At 41.4% G+C, this 18,880-nt stretch overlaps 1 protein-coding gene across 2 annotated transcripts in view; it reads left to right on the forward strand.

The window, feature by feature from the left end:
- The first annotated feature begins 2,490 nt into the window (after nucleotides 1-2,490).
- MRPS35 (mitochondrial ribosomal protein S35) overlaps nucleotides 2,491-18,880 on the forward strand; it is a 42,057-nt gene continuing 25,667 nt past the window's right edge. The window contains 5 exon segments of one of the 2 annotated variants that reach the window (NM_001194252.3): nucleotides 2,491-2,638; nucleotides 6,415-6,455; nucleotides 7,880-8,047; nucleotides 11,374-11,434; nucleotides 15,590-15,729. In NM_001194252.3, coding sequence (NP_001181181.1) covers nucleotides 2,527-2,638; nucleotides 6,415-6,455; nucleotides 7,880-8,047; nucleotides 11,374-11,434; nucleotides 15,590-15,729 — 522 coding nt within the window. In that variant the 5' untranslated portion in view covers nucleotides 2,491-2,526. 2 annotated transcript variants of the gene reach the window in all.

Raw genomic sequence — 18,880 nt, forward strand, 5'->3', positions numbered from 1 at the left:
CCGGGCTGGAGAGCAATGGCGTGATCTCGGCTCATCACAACCTCCGGAATTGGTGGGTTCTTGGTCTCGCTGACTTCAAGAATGAAGCCACAGACTGTCGCAGTGAGTGTTACAGCTCTATCTGGAGTTGTTCCTTCTGATGTTTGAACCTGTTCAGAGTTTCTTCCTTCTGGTGGGTTCGTGGTCTCACTGGCTTCAGGAGTTAAGCTGCAGACCTTCGCAGTGAGTGTGACAGCTCAAAAAGGGGCATGGACCCAAACAGTGAGCAGCAGCAAGATTTATTGCAAAAAGCAAAAGAACAAAACTTCCACAGTGCCGAAAGGGACTACAGCGGGTTACCACTGCTGGCTTGGTGGTAGCCTGCTTTTATTCCCTTATCTGACCCCCCCCCCCCACATCCTGCTGATTGGTCCATTTTGCAGAGAGCTGATAGGTCTATTTTGGCAGGGTGCTGGTTGGTGCATTTACAATCCTCTAGCTAGACATAAAAGTTCTCCAAGTCCCCACTAGATTAGCTAGACACAGCACTGATTGGTGTATTTACAAACCTTGAGCTAGACACAGAGTGCTGATTGGTGCATTTACAATCCTCTAGCTAGATATAAAAGTTCTCCAAGTCCCCTCTAGGTTAGCTAGACACAGAGCACTGATTGGTGCATTTACAAACCTTGAGCTAGACACAGAGTGCTGATTGGTGCATTTACAATCCTTTTGCTAGACACAGAGTGCTGTACAGAAAAATTCTCCACCTCCCCACTAGGTTAGCTAGATACAGAGTACTGATTGGTGCCTTTACAAACCTTGAGCTTGACACAGAGTGCTGATTAGTGCATTTACAATCCTCCAGCTAGGCAGAGTGCTTGCTAGACAGAAAAGTTCTCCAAGTCTCACTAGGTTAGCTAGATACAGAGTACTGATTGGTGTATTTACAAACCTTGAGCTAGACACAGGGTGCTGATTGGTGTACTTACAATCCCTTAGCTAGACATAAAGATTCTCCAAATCCCCCACTAGACCCAGGAGCCCAGCTGGCTTCACCTAGTGGATCCTGCACCAGGGCCGCAGGCGGAGCTACCCACCAGTCCCACGCTGTGCGCCTGCACTCCTCAGCCCTTGAGCGGTGGATGGGACCCGGCACCGCGTGCAGGGGGCGGCGCTAGTGGGGGAGGCTCAGGCCCCGCAGGAGCCCACCGTGGGCGGGGCGGGGGGAGGCTGGGCACGGCCGGCTGCAGTTCGGAGCCCTGCACAGCGGGGAGGCAGCTGAGGCCCGGAGAGAATTCGAGCACAGCGCCAGTAGGCCGGCACTGCTGGGGCACCCAGCGCACCCTCTGCAGCTGCTGGCACGGTTGCTAAGCCCCTCACTGCCCCTGGCCGGCAGCTCCACCGCTACGAGTGAGGGGCCCGCCGAGTCCATGCCCACCCGGAACTCGCGGCTGTCCCTCGAGCGCGGCGCGCGGCCCGGGCTCCCGCCGGCACCTCTCCCAGCACACCTCCCCGCAAGCAGAGGAAGCTGGCTCCAACCTCTGCGAGCCCAGAGAGGGGCTCCCACAGTGCCATGGCCGGCTGAAGGGCTCCTCAAGCGCCCCCAGAGTGGACACCGAGGCCGAGGAGGTGCCGAGATCAAGGGCTGCTAGCATGTAGTCACCTCTCATCACCACAACTGGCTAATTTTGTATTTTTAGTGGAGACCAGGCTTCTCCATGTTGGCCAGGCTGGTCTCAAACTCCTGATCTCAGGTGATCAACATACCTTGGGCTCCCAAAGTGCTGCGATTACAGGCGCAAGCCACCGCAGCCGGCCGAGAATATTTTTATTAATTCGTGTATGTTAATCCATCCTACCGTGGAAAATAACAGTGTTCATTAAGGTTTATTTTCTAGGTTCTGATGAGTTCTGACTTTCTGTAATTCTAACCTGATCTAACAACAAGCTAACCATATAGAGCTAAAAGTTATAGGCTATGTACACGCGGTGTTCACTGTATGCCAATGCCGTACACAAACATTTGTCTATGCTAACTTGTCTAGGATCATACCTCCCAGAAATGGTGAAGTCAAGTTTGAAACTCAAGCACTCTGGCTCAGGATACTGCTTCTCTCCCCTTAGCGCATATCACTTGCATTACTTTAAGATTTCTTTAATCCAAGTAAATGTAGAAAAGCAGCAATTATAAAGAACTAGGAGTCCCTCGGGTAGACTGCCTGACTCTTGGATCATCTGAGGTTCCACCCAGACCACACCTGCCTTCAGTGAGCCGCAACCCCCATCCCTATGGTCCTTATCTGCAATTCTCTACGAACTGATTCACTCGAGTTTTAAGGACTTTTTTGTTTTCTTTTCATTACTTCTTTCAGTTTGGGGGTATCTTCCTGCACATTTGACTCGGCTCTGTGTGCGCAGACCCACGTGTTTCCTGTTTCTCCAGCCTAATGCGGTGCCAGCCCAGGAAGCCTGTGTTTAGTCGCCCCAGGCACGCCCCTGACGCTGAACGGCGCTTGTCCCCTCCGGCTTGCCGTACACGCAGTCATGGCGGCCGCCGCGCTCCCGCCATGGGTGTCTCTGCGGTCGAGAGCAAGGACTCTGCGTGCATTCTCCACCGCCGTGTCCCCGGTCACTCCGGTCTCGACACGTGGCCTGCGTGAGTGTCTGTCTCGTCTTCTCCGGGCTTTGGGAGAGGTGCAAGAGCGGAATACCGGCCCCATGAAGGGTGCCGCGGTGGCTGAGCCAGCGCCGCGCGAGGGAGGCCGGTGCGTCAGCTGCCAGGCGGGTCTGGTAGGAAAGCCGTGGACGTAGGTCTGTGCTCTGCGCCGGCGTTGCCCGGCTCCTAGTCGCCTGTTTCTGCCCTGGGTGCTCTGGGCGTTTGCTCAGAAAGCTTACATCCCTCTTCCCCGTGACCTGCTCCTGTGTTGCCCCCGCCCGCAGTCCCTGGCACAGGTTACTGGTGCTCTGTATTGCTTATCCGGCTTCGGCAGTGATGAACTGTGGATTTCCCCAAACATTAAGAGAGTCATACGGTTGTGCTAGGACAAATTGCTGCTCTGAATTCCAGGCAACCAAATGGGCGGCCTTCATTCAACAGGCGTTGATGACCTGCATTTAACAGAGATTATAAGGATGCTTGATAGCGTGATTACCCCGGAGGAGTCTAGTGGAAAATACAGATTTATTAACGGAGAAGTGCTGTGTAGAGTGAGAGGCGCTGTGATAGAAGTATGGCTGGAGTGAGTCTAATCAATCAGCGGATTCTACCTGTGCTATTTCCTGTTATATCTCTACTTTACTCTCCTTATACTACCAACTATCTAGTTCCGATGGCCATCTCATTTCTACAAGTTTCTTTTCCGTTTCCTGTTTCCCTTCTTGCTCTCTCCTACATTGAATTCTCACAACAGCCAAATGAGGTTTTCAGAACTTAGATCTTGTCTTGCTGTTCCCATGTTCAAGATCTACCCATTGTTTTCAGATAAAGTATAAATTCATTAATCCTAAATACTGGCTCTTAATAGGTCTAATATTTGTCTGTTTTTAATTTTTCATTCTTTCACTCTTGGAATATTTAACACCTATTGCATACTATGCAGTGTTCTGGACACTCACCGGGGATACAGCAAGGTGGGGAAGTCAAGAGTATAAACAACCAAACAACTAAATAAGATGTCAGATAGGGTTTAATGCTATGAAGAAAAATAAAGCAGAGTATTGAGAATGATGGATTTGTGGGGAGTAGTGGCCATAGGGTAGTCAGGAAAGATCTTTCTGAGGAAGTGACATTTGAACAGGGCCCCAAGCCATGCAGAGATCTGGGGAAAGAGCCTTTGGGGCATGGGGACCTATAAGTGCAAAGGCCAAAAGTTGAGAACAAGCTGAGGGGTGTGATCAAGGAACGGAAGAAGGACAACATGGCAGGAGCTAAGTGTGAGTAGAGGAGAGAGCGGTAGTATAAGACGTCAGAGAGTTAGTTAAATAATGACCTGATCTCTCCAGAGTTTGTAGACATTTCATTTGGATTTTTGGCTTGGGTTTTATATCAGAAGGCTTTGAACAGGGAACTGATATAACGTGATTTACATTTTTAAAAGATCACTGGCTGCTTTACTGGGGTAAGAGTGGAAGCCAAAGACATGTTTGGAGGCTGTTGTAGTAGTCAAAATGAGATGATAGTGACTTGGATTAAAGTAATAGTGGAGAAGGGGGTGTGGTTGTATTTGCAATATATTTTGAAGGTAAAGTTTGTAGGATTTACTGATGGATTTGATGTGGGGCTTGAGGACAAGTCTCAAAAAAATCCTGTTATATTTTTGTCCTGAGCAATTGGATGTCCTAGCAATTGTAAATGATTCCATTTACACGAGTTGGGAAGACTGGAAGAAGAAAATCAAAAGCCCTGCCAAGGGGCTGAGCATGGTGGCTCATTCCTGTAATCCCAGCACTGTGGGAGGTGGAGGCATGTGGATCCCTTGAGCCCAGGAGACCAGCTTGGGCAACATGGTGGAACCTCGTGTCTACTGGAAATACAAATTAGCCAGACTGTGGTGGCACATGCCTGTAGTTCCAGCTACTCCAGAGGCTGAAGTGGGAAAACCACCTGAGCCTGGGAAGTTGAGACTACAGTGAGCTGTAATCGCACCACTGTCCTCCGGCCTGGGTGACGGGAGTGAGACCCTATCTCAAAAAAAGAAAAAAAGCTTTGCCAAGGATGCATTATAGTTAAGAAGCTTGTTAAGTGTCTTCAGCCTCTTTTCTCTCTGTCTCTCTGTTCTGTTCTTAAACTTCAGCCATATTGAATTTGTTCACTTTGATTTTCCATGTGCTCTCGCTCTGTCAAAACACTTTTTCTCACCTGCTTGTCTGCATGGCTATGTCCTGCTCATCTTTCAGGTTTTAGCTTAAAGTGCACTTTCTCAGGGAGATTTTCCCCAACTGTATTGGGGTTTTCCAGAGAGACAGAACGTAGATGTAGGATAGGATAGATGTAGATGTAGATATATAGACATGTGACAGCGGAGTTTTTAGGGGAATTAACTCACCTCACAATAGGCTGTCTGCAAGCTGGAAGCCCATGTCAGTCCAAATCCAGAAGCCTCAGAACCAGGGAAGCCATGTAATTTTCAGGCCAAAGCTGAAGGCCTAAGAACTCAGGGGGCTGCTTGTGCAAGTTCCTGGAGTCCAAAAGCTGGGGCACCTGGAGTTCTGATGTCCAGGGGCTGGGGAAGAGTGTCCCAGGTCCAGAAGAGAGAGAGAGAGAAGATGTTCTTCTTTCGTCTGCCTTTTTGTTCTCTCTGTGCCCTCAGCTGATTGAATGATGCCCACCCACATTGAGAGCAGGTATTCCTCACTCAGTCCACTGACTCACGTGTGTGTCTCTGCTGGAAACATCCCCACAGACATGCCCAGAAATAAATGCTTTACCACATGTCTATGTATTCCTCAATGCAGTCAAATTGACACCTAAACTTAACTATCATGGCTGGGCATGGTGACTCACCCCTATAATCCCAGCACTTTGGCAGGCCAAGATGGGTGGATCGCTGGAGCTCAGGAGCTTGAGACCAGCCTGGCAACATGGCGAAACACTGTCTCTACAAGAATTAGCCAGGTGTGCTCATGCTTTTAGTCCTAGCTACTTGGGTGGCTGAGGTGGAAGGATTGACTTGACCATGGTAGTTCGAGGCTGCAGTGAGCCGAAATGGCACCACTGGACTCCAGCCTGGGTGAGAATGAGATGACCTTGTCTCAAAAAATAAAAAAGAAAAAATTCACCATCACACCAACTAATTGACTAGGTTTAGTTCCCTGCTATATGTGTTCATAATATTTATCGCTTAATTGAAATTATTTGTTAAAAAGTTGTCTTACTTGACAGACTCTGTAAGAGTCATTTTTTAGATGATGAATTCACTGTATTGGCAATTCAAATAACTATAGAATTTTCCTTACTGGGGCTGGGCATGGTGGCTCACACCTGCCCACTGCACTTTGGCAGGCTGAGGCAGGTGGATCACTTGAGGTCAGCAGTTTGAGACCAGCATGGCCAACATGGTGAAACTGCATCTCTACTAAAAATACAAAAGTTAGCCGGGTATGGTGGGGTATACCAGTAGTGCCAGCTACTCAGGAGACTGAGGCAGGAGAATCACTTGAACCCGGGAGGTAGAGGTTGCAGTGAGCTGAGATCACACCACTGCAATCCAACCTGGGCGACACGCCAACACTCCCTCTGTTTCCAGTTTTTAGTCTTCATTAAGATGATTTTGGTCCCTGAGCTTACCAAAAAAAAAAAAAAAAAAAAAAAAGTTGTTTCATTGTTATGTTACAGAATACCTTAAATTGTGTTAGAATAATGGGATCATGATTGATGTTGAACAACTAACTTGACATGATAAAATTCCCTTTATTGTGTTCTTTTACGTACAGAAGAAGGAACATCCAGAAATGAAAGGCCTCCAAGAAGAAAGGTAAAAAGTTCATATACTCTACCATCTTAATGGTTTCTAGAGTTCTAAAATGAGGCACGTGCTCATTATAAGGCAGAAGGGTGTTGCCAGAGAAGACTTCACAAGGTCATGTTTACTGGATGATTACCATAGCCCTGAGAGAAGTTAGTCTTTGTTTTTTGTCAGTACCCAGAGAATAGATCATCTTTGAGAGGTCAACTTACTGAGGAACTCCCAGGAAACAGGTGTATAAACCAGAATGTGGAACAATTTCTAATGCTATCTTAAGTCCTGCAGCCTGGGACTTATGCATTAATATAACTAGTTTGTTTATTTATTATTGTTTATTCGAGACGGAGTTTCACTCCTGTTGCCCAGGCTGGAGTGCAGTGGTGCAATCTCGGCTCACTGGTACCTCCGCCTCCCAGGTTCAAGTGATTCTCGTGCCTCAGCTTCCCAAGTAGCTGGGACTTCAGGCACGTACCTCAATGCCCGGCTAATTTTTGTATTTTTAGTAGAGAGGGGTTTTCACCATGTTGGTCAGGCTGGTCTTGAACTCCTGACCTCAGGTGATCCACCCGCCTCAGGCCTCCTAAAATGCTGGGATTACAGGGGTGAGCCACTGCGCCTGGCCATATTCTGACTAGTTTAGTCTCACTGTGTGGACATTTGGATTCCTTACTTCTGTGGAGGAATCTAAACTATAAGGTCAGTTGGTCAGCATAGTGTCAGAACAAAGACACATTCGTTGGAAGTTAAATGGTATCAAATTACAATAATCAAGAGCAGTCATTTCCTCAGGACTATTACCTGCTTCTAGGACATCGACTACACTGGTTTTGATATTGTGTAGGTGGGGCCTGGCTGAATTTTGCCACTATAAACCCTACTTTTGTATGTGGGCCATCCCCTAGTATTTGATGCCATGAAAAATAAATGTTAATGTGATTGACTAAGCTATCGAGTACTAGTTTTTCTCTGGGCCTAGGAGACATATAATTTTTCATTATGTATTTATTCAATCAGTTTAACCCTAATTATTTTTTCTTTTTCTTTTTACTTCTAAGTACTTAATGTCCCCTCGTGCTACTGATTTCCATCAAAGAAGTTTGAAAAATTATTTCAAAATGTATTGTTAATTCACCCTTTCATAAGCCAAATGAAAAAATTTTTGCTGAAAGTCTAAAGAAATTTTTAGGGAAGAAAATGTGATATTAAAGGGGACCCTTACCAGAGGGTGTGAAGAAACAGTGCAGAGATATTTAGCTATATTTAGTGTTTTTAAAATTTGGACAGCAGCAGCTTTGTGGGAGGTCAGATTTTACATATGTTGCAATTTTGCCTCTATTTCTTATAATTGTAGCTTTTTGCTTTAAAATTAAAATTCTTTAAAAATTAAAGAATGTTTTTATATTTAAAATACTAAATGATTTTATATTTCTTAGGCACTACCTCCTAGGACAGAGAAAATGGCTGTTGACCAGGACTGGCCTAGTGTTTACCCAGTTGCAGCACCATTTAAACCCTCTGCAGTACCTCTTCCTGTTCGAATGGGTTATCCAGTAAAAAGGGGCATGCCCATGGCAAAGGAGGGAAATCTAGAACTTTTAAAGGTAAGACAAATTGCTGATTCATTGACTCAGACTTACATAGAAATAAATGCTGATCTTACCCCCTTTCTACTCTCTTATGCTTCAATGTTCAGTGTATAGCAGCTTACTGTATTTTAATTAAAATTGTTTAAAATAATATAATAGGTATATTATTATACAACACCAGATAATAATAGGTGTTGATTTTGATTATCAGTGGTAAAGGATACTCAAAGAATCCTAGGCATTCAATAATGTAATTACTTGCCTGGGCGCGGTGGCTCATACCCGTAATCCTAGCACTTTGGGAGGCCGAGGTGGGCAGATTACTTGAGGTCAGGAGTTCAAGACCAACCTGGCCAACATGGTGAAACCCCGTCTCTACTAAAAACACATAAAAAATTAGCCAGACGTGGTGGTGGGCGCCTGTAATCCCAGCTACTTGGGAGGCTGAGGAAGGAGAATTGCTTGAACCCAGGCAGTGGAGGTTGCAGTGAGCCGAGATGGTGCCACTGCACTCCAGGCTGGGCAATAGAGTGAGACTCTGTCTCAGGAAAAAAAAAAAAAAAAAGAATGTAATTAGTCAATCTTGTGGCTTCCCTTGTGACCTTTTTCTATTGTATCTCTTCTTTTTGGAGACGGGGGTCACTGTGTTGCCCAAGCTGGTCTCGAACTCCTGGGCTCAAGAGATATGCCTTCCTCAACCTCCCAAAGTGCTGGGATTACAGGTGTGAGCCACCACACCCAGCCTATCATATCTTTTCTATATTGCATCTTACCAGTGGAATTAAGAAAAATGAAATAACCTAGTTTGAGATTGAGAATTGGGAGGTAAAACTTCCAGTTTAAAAAGAGGGGCCGGGCATGGCAGCTCACACCTGTAATTCCAGCACTTTGGGAGGCTGAGGTGGGGGGATCACGAGGTCAGGAGATCGAGACAATCCTGAATAATACGGCGAAACCCCGTCTCTACTCAAAATACAAAAAATTAGCTGGGCGAGGTGGCGGGGCCCCCTGTAGTCCCAGCTACTTGGGAGGCTGAGGCAGGAGAATGGCGTGAACCCGGGAGGCAGAGCTTGCAGTGAGCCGAGATCGTGCCACCGCACTCCAGCCTAGGCGACACAGCAAGACTCCGTCTCAAAAAAAAAAAATTTAAATTTTTTCTGTCTATAAAGGTAGAATATTATTTAGTATTATTATTATAGTCTACCAAATTTAACTTTATTGCTTAAAGCAAAATAGGTTAAGGTAAATGCTTTGATAGCATGTATAATTATGATGGGTGTTTTAAAGAAAATATAAATGCTTAGTCTGGGAATGCATGTCTTAGATGGTTTCTTAAATACGATGAAAGTTATACAAAGGAAAATGAACTGTTTTCCATTAGATGAGAGTCTTTGAAAAACAAAAGTTTGCTAAAAGGTGATGGGAACAGGGAGAACGGGTACTCTGTTGCTGGAGACGGGAAATGAAATTTAGAAATAGGAATGTGAAGACACAAGAAAGCGTACATCAAGGAAAACAAATGTTTTCTTTGAATAAAAGAAGAGAATTTTGTTCAAAGAGATCTTTGGAGAATTACTGGGTGAGAGAGTAGCAGTATATTTGCAATAATGCTAATGGTTGTAAATGACATTTTAATAAACATAAAAATCCAAACATTTAATGCATGCCATTTATTTGTAGTGATGGTGTCATTGAATAAGCTTATTAACTGAGCTAACATATGCAAAGTGCATGGAACTGTGCCTATGTAAGTCCATGCAAATTGTCTGTTATTTTTTCCTTTTATGATTTTTGAGGTTTATACGTTCATGTTTCAAAAATAAAAGTCTGTCACTGTGATCTATTAAAAGTAGCCCCTCAACACTAGAGTTTATAATTTTTAAAATGTATAAAAAGGAAAAAACCAAAAAGTACAGTAAATGAAGCTGCCTATCCCCAAATCCCAGTTTTCAGTGCCTATTTTCTCTTGATTAAAACATTATTTTCTGGCCAGGTGTGGTGGTTCACACCTGTAATCCCAGTACTTTGGGAAGCCAAGGCAGGTGGATCACTTGAAGTCAGGAGTTGGACACCAGCCTGGCCAACATAGCAAAACCCCATTTCTACTAAAACTACAAAAAAATTAGCCAAGTGTAGTGGCGCATGCCTGTAATCCCAGCTACTCGGGAGGCTGAGGCAGGAGAATCACTTGAACCCAGGGGGCGGAGGTTGCAGTGAGCCGAGATTGCGCCACTGCAACAGCCCGAGACTCCGTCTCAAGAACAAAAAACATTTTCTGATGAGCCCTCAAGATACCTGGCATAGTTCTTGAGTAACTTTCGACTTGTTTACACTTTCTTTCCAAATGAGCCTTTAAGCTCTTTTAGATGTTTAACATTATTCAAGAAATGACCTAATAAATGCTAATTATTTATTTGAAGGAATCAAATCTCTGACCTTTCCTGAATTTTCATTCACACTGTGAATGATTCATTAGCCTTTTAATATGTCATCATAAATATATTCCTAACTTCATTAAACTATCCAGTTATGATTTGCTAGCTTCACTTATTAGTTCATAAAATGTTTCTTATGTACAAAGTGGAAATACTGTCATGCTATGCAGTCCAGGGGACTTGGGATGATTAAACAATGATCCATATCCTGGCCGGGCACAGTGGCTCACACCTATAATCCCAGCACTTTGGGAGACCAAGGCGGGCGGGTCACTTGAGGCCAGGAGTTTGAGACCAGCCTAGGCAACATGGTGAAACCCTGTCTCTACTGAAAATACAAAAATTAGCAGGGCATGATGGCACATGCCTGTAATCCCAGCTACTTGGGAGGCTGAGGGAAGAGAATTGCTTGAGCCTGGGAGGCAGAGGTTACAGTGAGCTGAGATTGTGCCACTGCACTCCAACCTGGGTGACAGAGCGAGACCCTGTCTCAAAAAAAAGAAAAACAAAAAAACAAACAATGATCTATGTCCTTAAGTCCTTTCAGTTTTATAAAGGAAATATACATGTATACCTGTAGATTTGTGGCAGGAAGAATAGTATAAAACGATGTTTAGTTTTTTTCATTATGATTGTCATTATAAGATGCTTGGTAAAAGACAAAAGATTTATATGATCTGAAGACAAACCCAGGTATCACTGTAAATTACTTGGTACTGAATTTATATTTTAAGAAATGTATTTCTTGAATTGACAACATCTGTGACAGAAAATCACTATTGTAAAAAACCAGAATTTATTTACTGCATGTTTTACTGGGCCTGTGATTTAGTTTTACCAGAAAACTATCTTTTTCATGTTTTTAAGACATTTAGCTAATTTATCCTTTGAATTTCTCTATTTAAGATTCCCAATTTTCTGCATTTGACTCCTGTAGCAATTAAAAAGCACTGTGAAGCCCTTAAAGGTAAGTGGTTATTTTCTTATATGAACTTTATATTGACTTTGAACATAAATTTAAGAATCTCTTTTCTAATATACTGTATAGCCTTATATTAAGTTGTTTTCAGTGAATTGTTACATGTCAAGTCTGCAAATTGTTTTTGCTAACTACTACAAGGTATTAGGAATAATAATGAGAAACCATGATCCTTGTTCACAGGTAGGTTAGGGACTTACTGTTGAGTTTTAGAAAACATGCACATAAGGCTGGGCATGGTGGCTCATACCTGTAATCCGAGCAGGTGTTTGGGAGGCTGAGGTGGGCAGATCCGCTGAGGTTAGGATTTCGAGACCAGCCTGGCCAACATGGTGAAACCCTGTCTCTACTAAAAATACAAAAAAATTAGCCCTGCATGGTGGCAGGCACCTGTAATCCCAGCTACTCTGGAGGCTGAAGCAGGAGAATCGCTTGAACCCGGGAGAGCGCAGAGATTATGGTAAGCTGAGATCGCGCCATTGCACTCCAGCCTGAGCAAGAAGAGGGAAACTCCATCTCAAAAAAAAAGAAAACAAACATGCACTTAAGAAGACTGAAGTAAATGTTGCAGATACTTCGCAGAGAAGAATTATCTTGAAGAAATTATTGAAAATTTTAAAAAATGGATGACACATGCATGTGGTAAATCAAATAGTAAAAGAGTTTATGATGAAAAAGCACTAGCCTTATGTGCTTTCTTTACCAGCCCCTCATTTATTTATGTATATATGCTTTTATTTATAATAAATACTCTATATGTAGTATATATATTTATATATACTTACATACTCTCTGTAGTGTGTATGTGTATTTATAAAATAACAAGTAATCACTGGACTATGATTATACCTTCAGTTCTGGATTTCTTGATTTTGAAAACCTATTGATTCCTAGGTATAAACATAGATTTCATGTACTTACATTACTACTTCTCCTTCTCCTTTCTGCATGCATGGAGGTAAAGGCAAATAACATTTTTTAACTCATGGTTTTGTGTATGTTTTTATAATTATGTACATATTCCAATTTAAGTTCTCATTGATAGTTATGATTGATTAGATTAATTCAGGAGTTGGTGCCTGTGGATAAAGTCTTAATATACTCATACTGATTTAAAGGTGTTGTATATACATGCTCAGTATACTTATTAAGGCTTTTCAGGAAAGAATATGAAACCTAGAAACACTTCACAAGTATCTTGATTATGCTGGGAAGGAGATGTGGAGTGGTAAACATAATTATGATTAAATTTGAGCTTTTCAAAGGGCCTTCCATTTAAAAATATAAGGAAGACTATATAAAGAGGTCCTGAAACATAGGAATAATAACCTTACTCTTGAAATGAGGGAGGAAAAATATGTTTCCTTTCATTTATTTGGTCTTTTGGGACATTGGGATGCTTTTCTATCCCTTTAGAGTATGTGTTTCTATATGCATTTGTGCCTGGAATTAGACTAAAACTGATCACTTCCAAATTTGTGTCCCAGGCTGGGCATGGTGGCTCACACCTGTAATGCTCGCACTTTGGGAGAATGAGTTGGGTGGATTGCTTGAGCTCAGGAGTTCAAGACCAGCCTGAGCAATGTGGTGAAACCCCATCTCTACAAAAAATACAAAAAAATTAGCTGGGTGTGGTGGCACGTGCCTGTAGTCCCAGCTACTTGGGGGCTGAGGCGGGAGGATTGGAACCCAGGAGGTTGAGGCGGCAGTGAGCTCAGATCGCACCATTGCACTCCAGCCTGGGTAACAAAGTGAGACCCAGTCCCAAAAAATAAAAAAATAAAATAAAATAACAAATTTGTGTCCCGTTTGGCACAAGTCATGTATTACTATTTGATCATCTGTAAAGCCAGTTAACAAATGGCATTGCACTGTGAAAAATTCTGTGTTTCTTCTTTTTAAATGTGTGTTTATAATCTAGAAACTTGTAATTTTAATAAAATATTTCTGTAATACTTCCTTATTTTTAGATGAAAGGCTTTTGACAGGGCATGTTAGCTCATGCTTTTAATTTCACAGCATTTCGAGAGGCCACAGAGAAAGGATTGCTTGATCCCAGGAGTTTGAGACCATCCTCAGCAACATAGTGAGATCATGTCTCTACAAAAATATTAAAAAATTAGCTGGAGTGTGATGGTGCATGCCTGTGGTCCCAGCTACTCTGGAGACTGAGGTGGGCCTGGACAACAGAGTGAGACCCTGTCTCAAAACCACATAAAAATAAAAAATAAGTTAAAAAAAATTAAGTGAAAGACTTTCATACAGCACATTCAGAAGAGTGGCATTCTATTTTATAGTACTTAAACGAGTGTCTTAATCTTTCCTTTGCACTTGCTGCCAGTCTCCGGATTTAGATTGCGTCTTCCGAATAACTCAAAGGCTTTTCAAGTACTTCTTCTCAGTTTTCTTTCAAAGTAGGTCAGTTCAGATTTTATATCTAACTTGCAAATGGAAAATCTGAAGCACAGGAAAGTTAGGTAATTTACCAAAACTTTAATATCAGTGGCAGAAGTTAAATACAAACCAAGGTCTTCCAAAGTCTCGTCTATTGCTCTACCTATCAGATGAGTAAAGGCTAATAGGAATCTGTTACTTATTTTCCATTTGGCTGTGTTTTTTTAGACATATAATTTAGGTAATTTAATTTTAAAACTGTAATTATTATTTGGTGATTGAAATAACTTATTCATAGTTTCTAAAAAAAGAAAAGAAAAAGAGTCAGTGCAAACCCAAGAGCTCACAAAATTCCCCAAACTAGTCTGTCTTACAAAGTGCTTGGCAGTGATGCATCTTGTAGTGCAGGATATTGGAATAAGTTCATGATGGGAATGAAATTCAGCCTCAACAATCTTGTTCTGTTCATATTTTTTAAATGTTAAAATGATGTTAATTGCAAAGATACTTTTTTCCCCTCAAAACGACTGGGCATTGATCTTTTAAACAGTGTTCAAGGAATGGAGTGAACTATATTTAATTTGTTAGCATAAGAAAATTGTTAGCCCAAGGAAATGTTATTGGCAAAATAGTTCTCACTGTCCCTTAGATTATCACCTACAAGAGCTCCCACGTCTGCCTGTGATTATGACCAGCCTCTTCTGCAGTTGTGCTTTTTTGGAGGAAGCATGTATGCAGTCTAATATGTTTGACCCAAAAAGCCAGTTGCTTTTAGCTGTTCATAGAGTGAGGCTGTGTAAGAAATGAGATTTCCATTGTGGACAGCCTGATAGTGCCAGAAATTTTCATCTCAAGCTGAAAGTCCTCTGCCATGCTAACTTGATTGAAACAGGGCAAGATGAAATCAGCTCTGATACCTGGAAGAGGCTGGGAGCTACCTCTTTTCCTTTAAGTTTTTTTTTTTTTTTTTCCTATTCAGGGCCTGAGTTTATACTTCTGTGTTATGAAGGTAACATGCTATGAAGATAACAAGAAGGCATGTTCACAGTGCTTGGAGCTCCTGTTGTGACCTAGGTCTCAGACCCAATCCCACTTCCTGTCTATGCTGTCTTGCCCAGATATGAGGACAAAGCTTTCTTCTTTCCATTTAGCCCCCTTGGCACATAGAAGTCACACAGAAGAAATATCAGTTCTTACAAGAATCCATTTAAGGGCTTAGGCTTTTGTACCTGTTTGAGTTGAGGTTCTATTCAGCCAGATTTCTAAACGACTGTTAACTCCATCTCAGTTTCTTCTCAGGGCTCTTTGAGAGCTTTCAATTCCTTTCAGCTGATTTTTAGTAACCTTTAGTAATTAATATTATCTGTTACTTTTTTTGAAAACAGTAATGCTCTGGGTACTATAAACTGTTTGCTTTTAGTTGGTACGGAGGAAGTAAACTGTCTAATAACAGATATGTGCAAAGCTTATAATCAGCTTCCATCAAGGCATAGTTCCCTTTTAACTGAAAATACCACTACCATCAAACCTGAAATATCCAAAGAATTCCCTGATTAAATTGCCTAATTTAGCATGTACCTAATAGGAAAAGGGATAAGGGATGATGGTATATATGTAAAGTGCAGAAGAGAATCTGTTCTTTCATGTGACCTGGCAATGATCTCAATAATTTGGTATTGTCTAGTAGTATGCATTACAATGAGAATTTACTTGCAAAAGTGTAATTGAAATTATTTCTTTTATTCTCAGATTTTTGCACTGAGTGGCCAGCCGCACTGGACAGTGATGAGAAATGTGAGAAGCATTTTCCAATTGAAATTGACAGCACTGATTATGTTTCATCAGGACCATCTATTCGGAACCCCAGGGCACGAGTAGTAGTCTTAAGAGTAAGAGTTTTTTTCATTTTTTGTTTTAAATAAGAATCATTATAATACATTATTTAAAGATGTCTTTGGTGGCTGGCACAGTGGCTCATGCCTGTAATCCCAGCACTTTGGGAGGCCAAGGTGGGAGAATTGCTTGAGCCCAGGAATTTGACACCAGCCTGGGCAACATAGCAAGAACCTATCTCTAAAGAAAAGAAAAAAAAATGTACTTGATATGTGTGATTATAAAACTGTAATATTTATCACAGAAATTTTGGAAAATACAAGTTTTAAATTATACGCCAGGCACGGTGGCTCATGCCTGTAATCCCAGCACTTTGGGAGGCCGAGGCAGGTGGATCACCTGAGGTCAGGAATTCGAGACCAGCCTGGCCAACATGGTGAAACCCCGTCTCTACTAAAAATACAAAATTTAGCCAGGCATAGTGGTGGGCACCTGTAATCCCAGCTACTCTAGAGGTTGAGGCAGGAGAATTGCTTCAATCCGGGAGGCAGAGGTTGCAGTGAGCCAAGATCGCGCCACTACACTCCAGCCTGGGCGACAGAGCAAGATTCTGTCTCAAAAAAAAAAAAATTATAAAATTGCCCATAAATCTATCATTTGTAACCACTGTTAACTATAGTAGCTCATTTTAGTACATACAGCCTGCCTGTGTGTATATTAATAGGATGATACCGTATGTGTTCAGCAGTCTCTTACTTAACAAGAATTAACCATTTCCCAATAATATTAAACATTCTTTAATTTTAATTTGAATTTTTTTGAGATGGAATCTGACGGGCAGAGAGCAGTGGCACTAACATAGCTCAATGTGGCCTCCAATTCCTGGGCTCAATTGTCCTGCCTCAGCCTCCAAAGTGGCTGGGGCTACAGGTGTGAGACACTGTGCCTAGCCCATTTTCCTACATTTTTTGTAGATACGGGGTCTCACTTTGTTGCCCAGCTGTTCTTGAACTCCTGGGCTCAGGTGATCTTCCCACTTCTGCCTCCCAAAGCACTGGAATTACAGGTGTGAACCACTGCACCCAACCTAATTTAATTTTAATGGCTACGTAGAATAACGTATAAATGAGAGACTGTTATGTACCAAGACAGTGTTTGAATCTGGTGGGTGTAATGTTGATCACTTCAAACTTAGCTTTTTTTCTGAGACTGAAGTGATATACAAATAATTTCATAATATAGATCTACCATAATTTATCTGTATTATGGAACCTTTAGGCTTTTTAGTGGTTTTCTTTATTAGAAAAATGTTTTTCTAATAAAGGGTTGTCCTCTTACTTTCTTGATGGTGTCCTTTTTTAAGCACAGAAGTTTTAATTTTGATGAAGTCCAATTTATGTAAGTCATATGCTGCATAATGATGTTTTGGTCAATGATAAACACATACACAACAGTGGTCCCAAGAGATTATAAGACTGTATTTTCACTGCACTTTTTCTATGTTTAGATATGTTTAAATACACAAGTACAATTGTGTTACAATTGTTACAGTATTTAGTACAGTAACATGCTGCACAGGTTTGTAGCCGAGGAGCAATTGACTATACCATGTAGTCTGGGTTTGTAGTAGGCCGTACCACATTGGATTGTGTAAGTAGGCAATGATGTTTGTACATGACAAAATCACCTAGCCATGTCTTTGTCAAAAAATATTGTTAAGTGGCGCATGACTAAGAAATCATTGTCTTATTCAAGGTCATAAAGATTCACTCTTGTGTTTTTTCCTAAGAGTTTTATAGTTTTAGCTCTTACATTTAGATCTATGACCTATTGTTTGTTAATTATCATACAGTTGTTCCTCAGTATCTGTTTGGTATCGGTTCCAAGACCGCTTGCAGATGCTTAGATCTGCAGATGCCCAAGTCCCTGATGTAAAATGGCATAGTATTTGAATGTTGAATATAACCTAGTACGTCCTCCTATATACTTAAAGTCATTTCTAGATTACTTATAATGCTTAATACAATGTAAATGCTATGTAAATAGTTGTTATACTGTATTTTAAGAATGTGTATTTTAAAAATTGTTGTATTGTTATTTTTTCTGAATATTTTCAGTCCATGGTTGGTTGAATCCACAAATGTGGAACCCGTGCAGACAAAGGGCTAACTGCATATGGTGTGAAGCCAGGGTCCAGCTTCATTCTTTTGCATTCCTTTTGCATGTTGATCCAGTACCATTTTTGAAAAGACTATTTTTTCCCCTTTGAATGGTCTTGGCACCCTTATCAAAGTCATATAGTTACCTTTTAACTTTTCATTTGGCTACTTTACCAAATTCTCTTTTTTAAATTTTTTATTATGAAAATTTTCAAATGTATGGACAAGTAGAAAGAGGCTAATATAATAAATACCCATGCACATGGCATCTTGGTTTGGTAATTAATATTTTGACAAATTTGCTTCATACACATACATACACATCTAAGTACCTTAACATTTCTGACACCTAATGTTTCACACTAAAATATTTCAGTGTGTTATCTCTAAGAATTCAGATGTTTCCTATTTAATTCTAATACTATTAACACAGGTAACAAAATTGTCAGTAATTCCCAAATATTATCTAAAATATCTACCCCACACTCAAATTTCCCCTATTGCCTTACAAAATGGTATTTATTAAGCTCTTTTATTTAAACCAGAATCCCGTCAAAGACCATTGTATTTGATAATGATGTATCTTATGTCATCTGGAATGGCCAACAACTCCACCTCCCTCCCTTCTTCCTGATGAATTTGACTGGTTAAAGAGGCAGGTATTTTATCCTGTAACATTTCCTACCTTCTGAATTGGCCCCATTGCATCTGGATGTCATTTACCATATTTCTTTATCTCCTGTATTTCACATAACCTGGACGTTAGATTTAAAGGACTGATAAGATTCCAGTTAAATATGTTTGGCCAGAATATTTTATAGATAATGCCATGTATTTTATATTGCATCAGGGGCACGTAAAGTCTGGTTGCCTCATTCTTGGTATGCTGAAATTGAGCACTTGGCTAAGAAGCTGACAACCTAATCATTCCTTTGTGAAGATTTTTGTTGTTTTGCTTTTCCCTTGAACAAGTAATCTGTGGGTGGATGTCAAGCAAAATCATTATCCTTTTTGATCCTTGAAGTATATCTATCTTAACTTTGGCCAG

This window comes from Macaca mulatta, chromosome 11 (assembly GCF_049350105.2).
Source record: "Macaca mulatta isolate MMU2019108-1 chromosome 11, T2T-MMU8v2.0, whole genome shotgun sequence".
NCBI lineage: Eukaryota > Metazoa > Chordata > Mammalia > Primates > Cercopithecidae > Macaca > Macaca mulatta.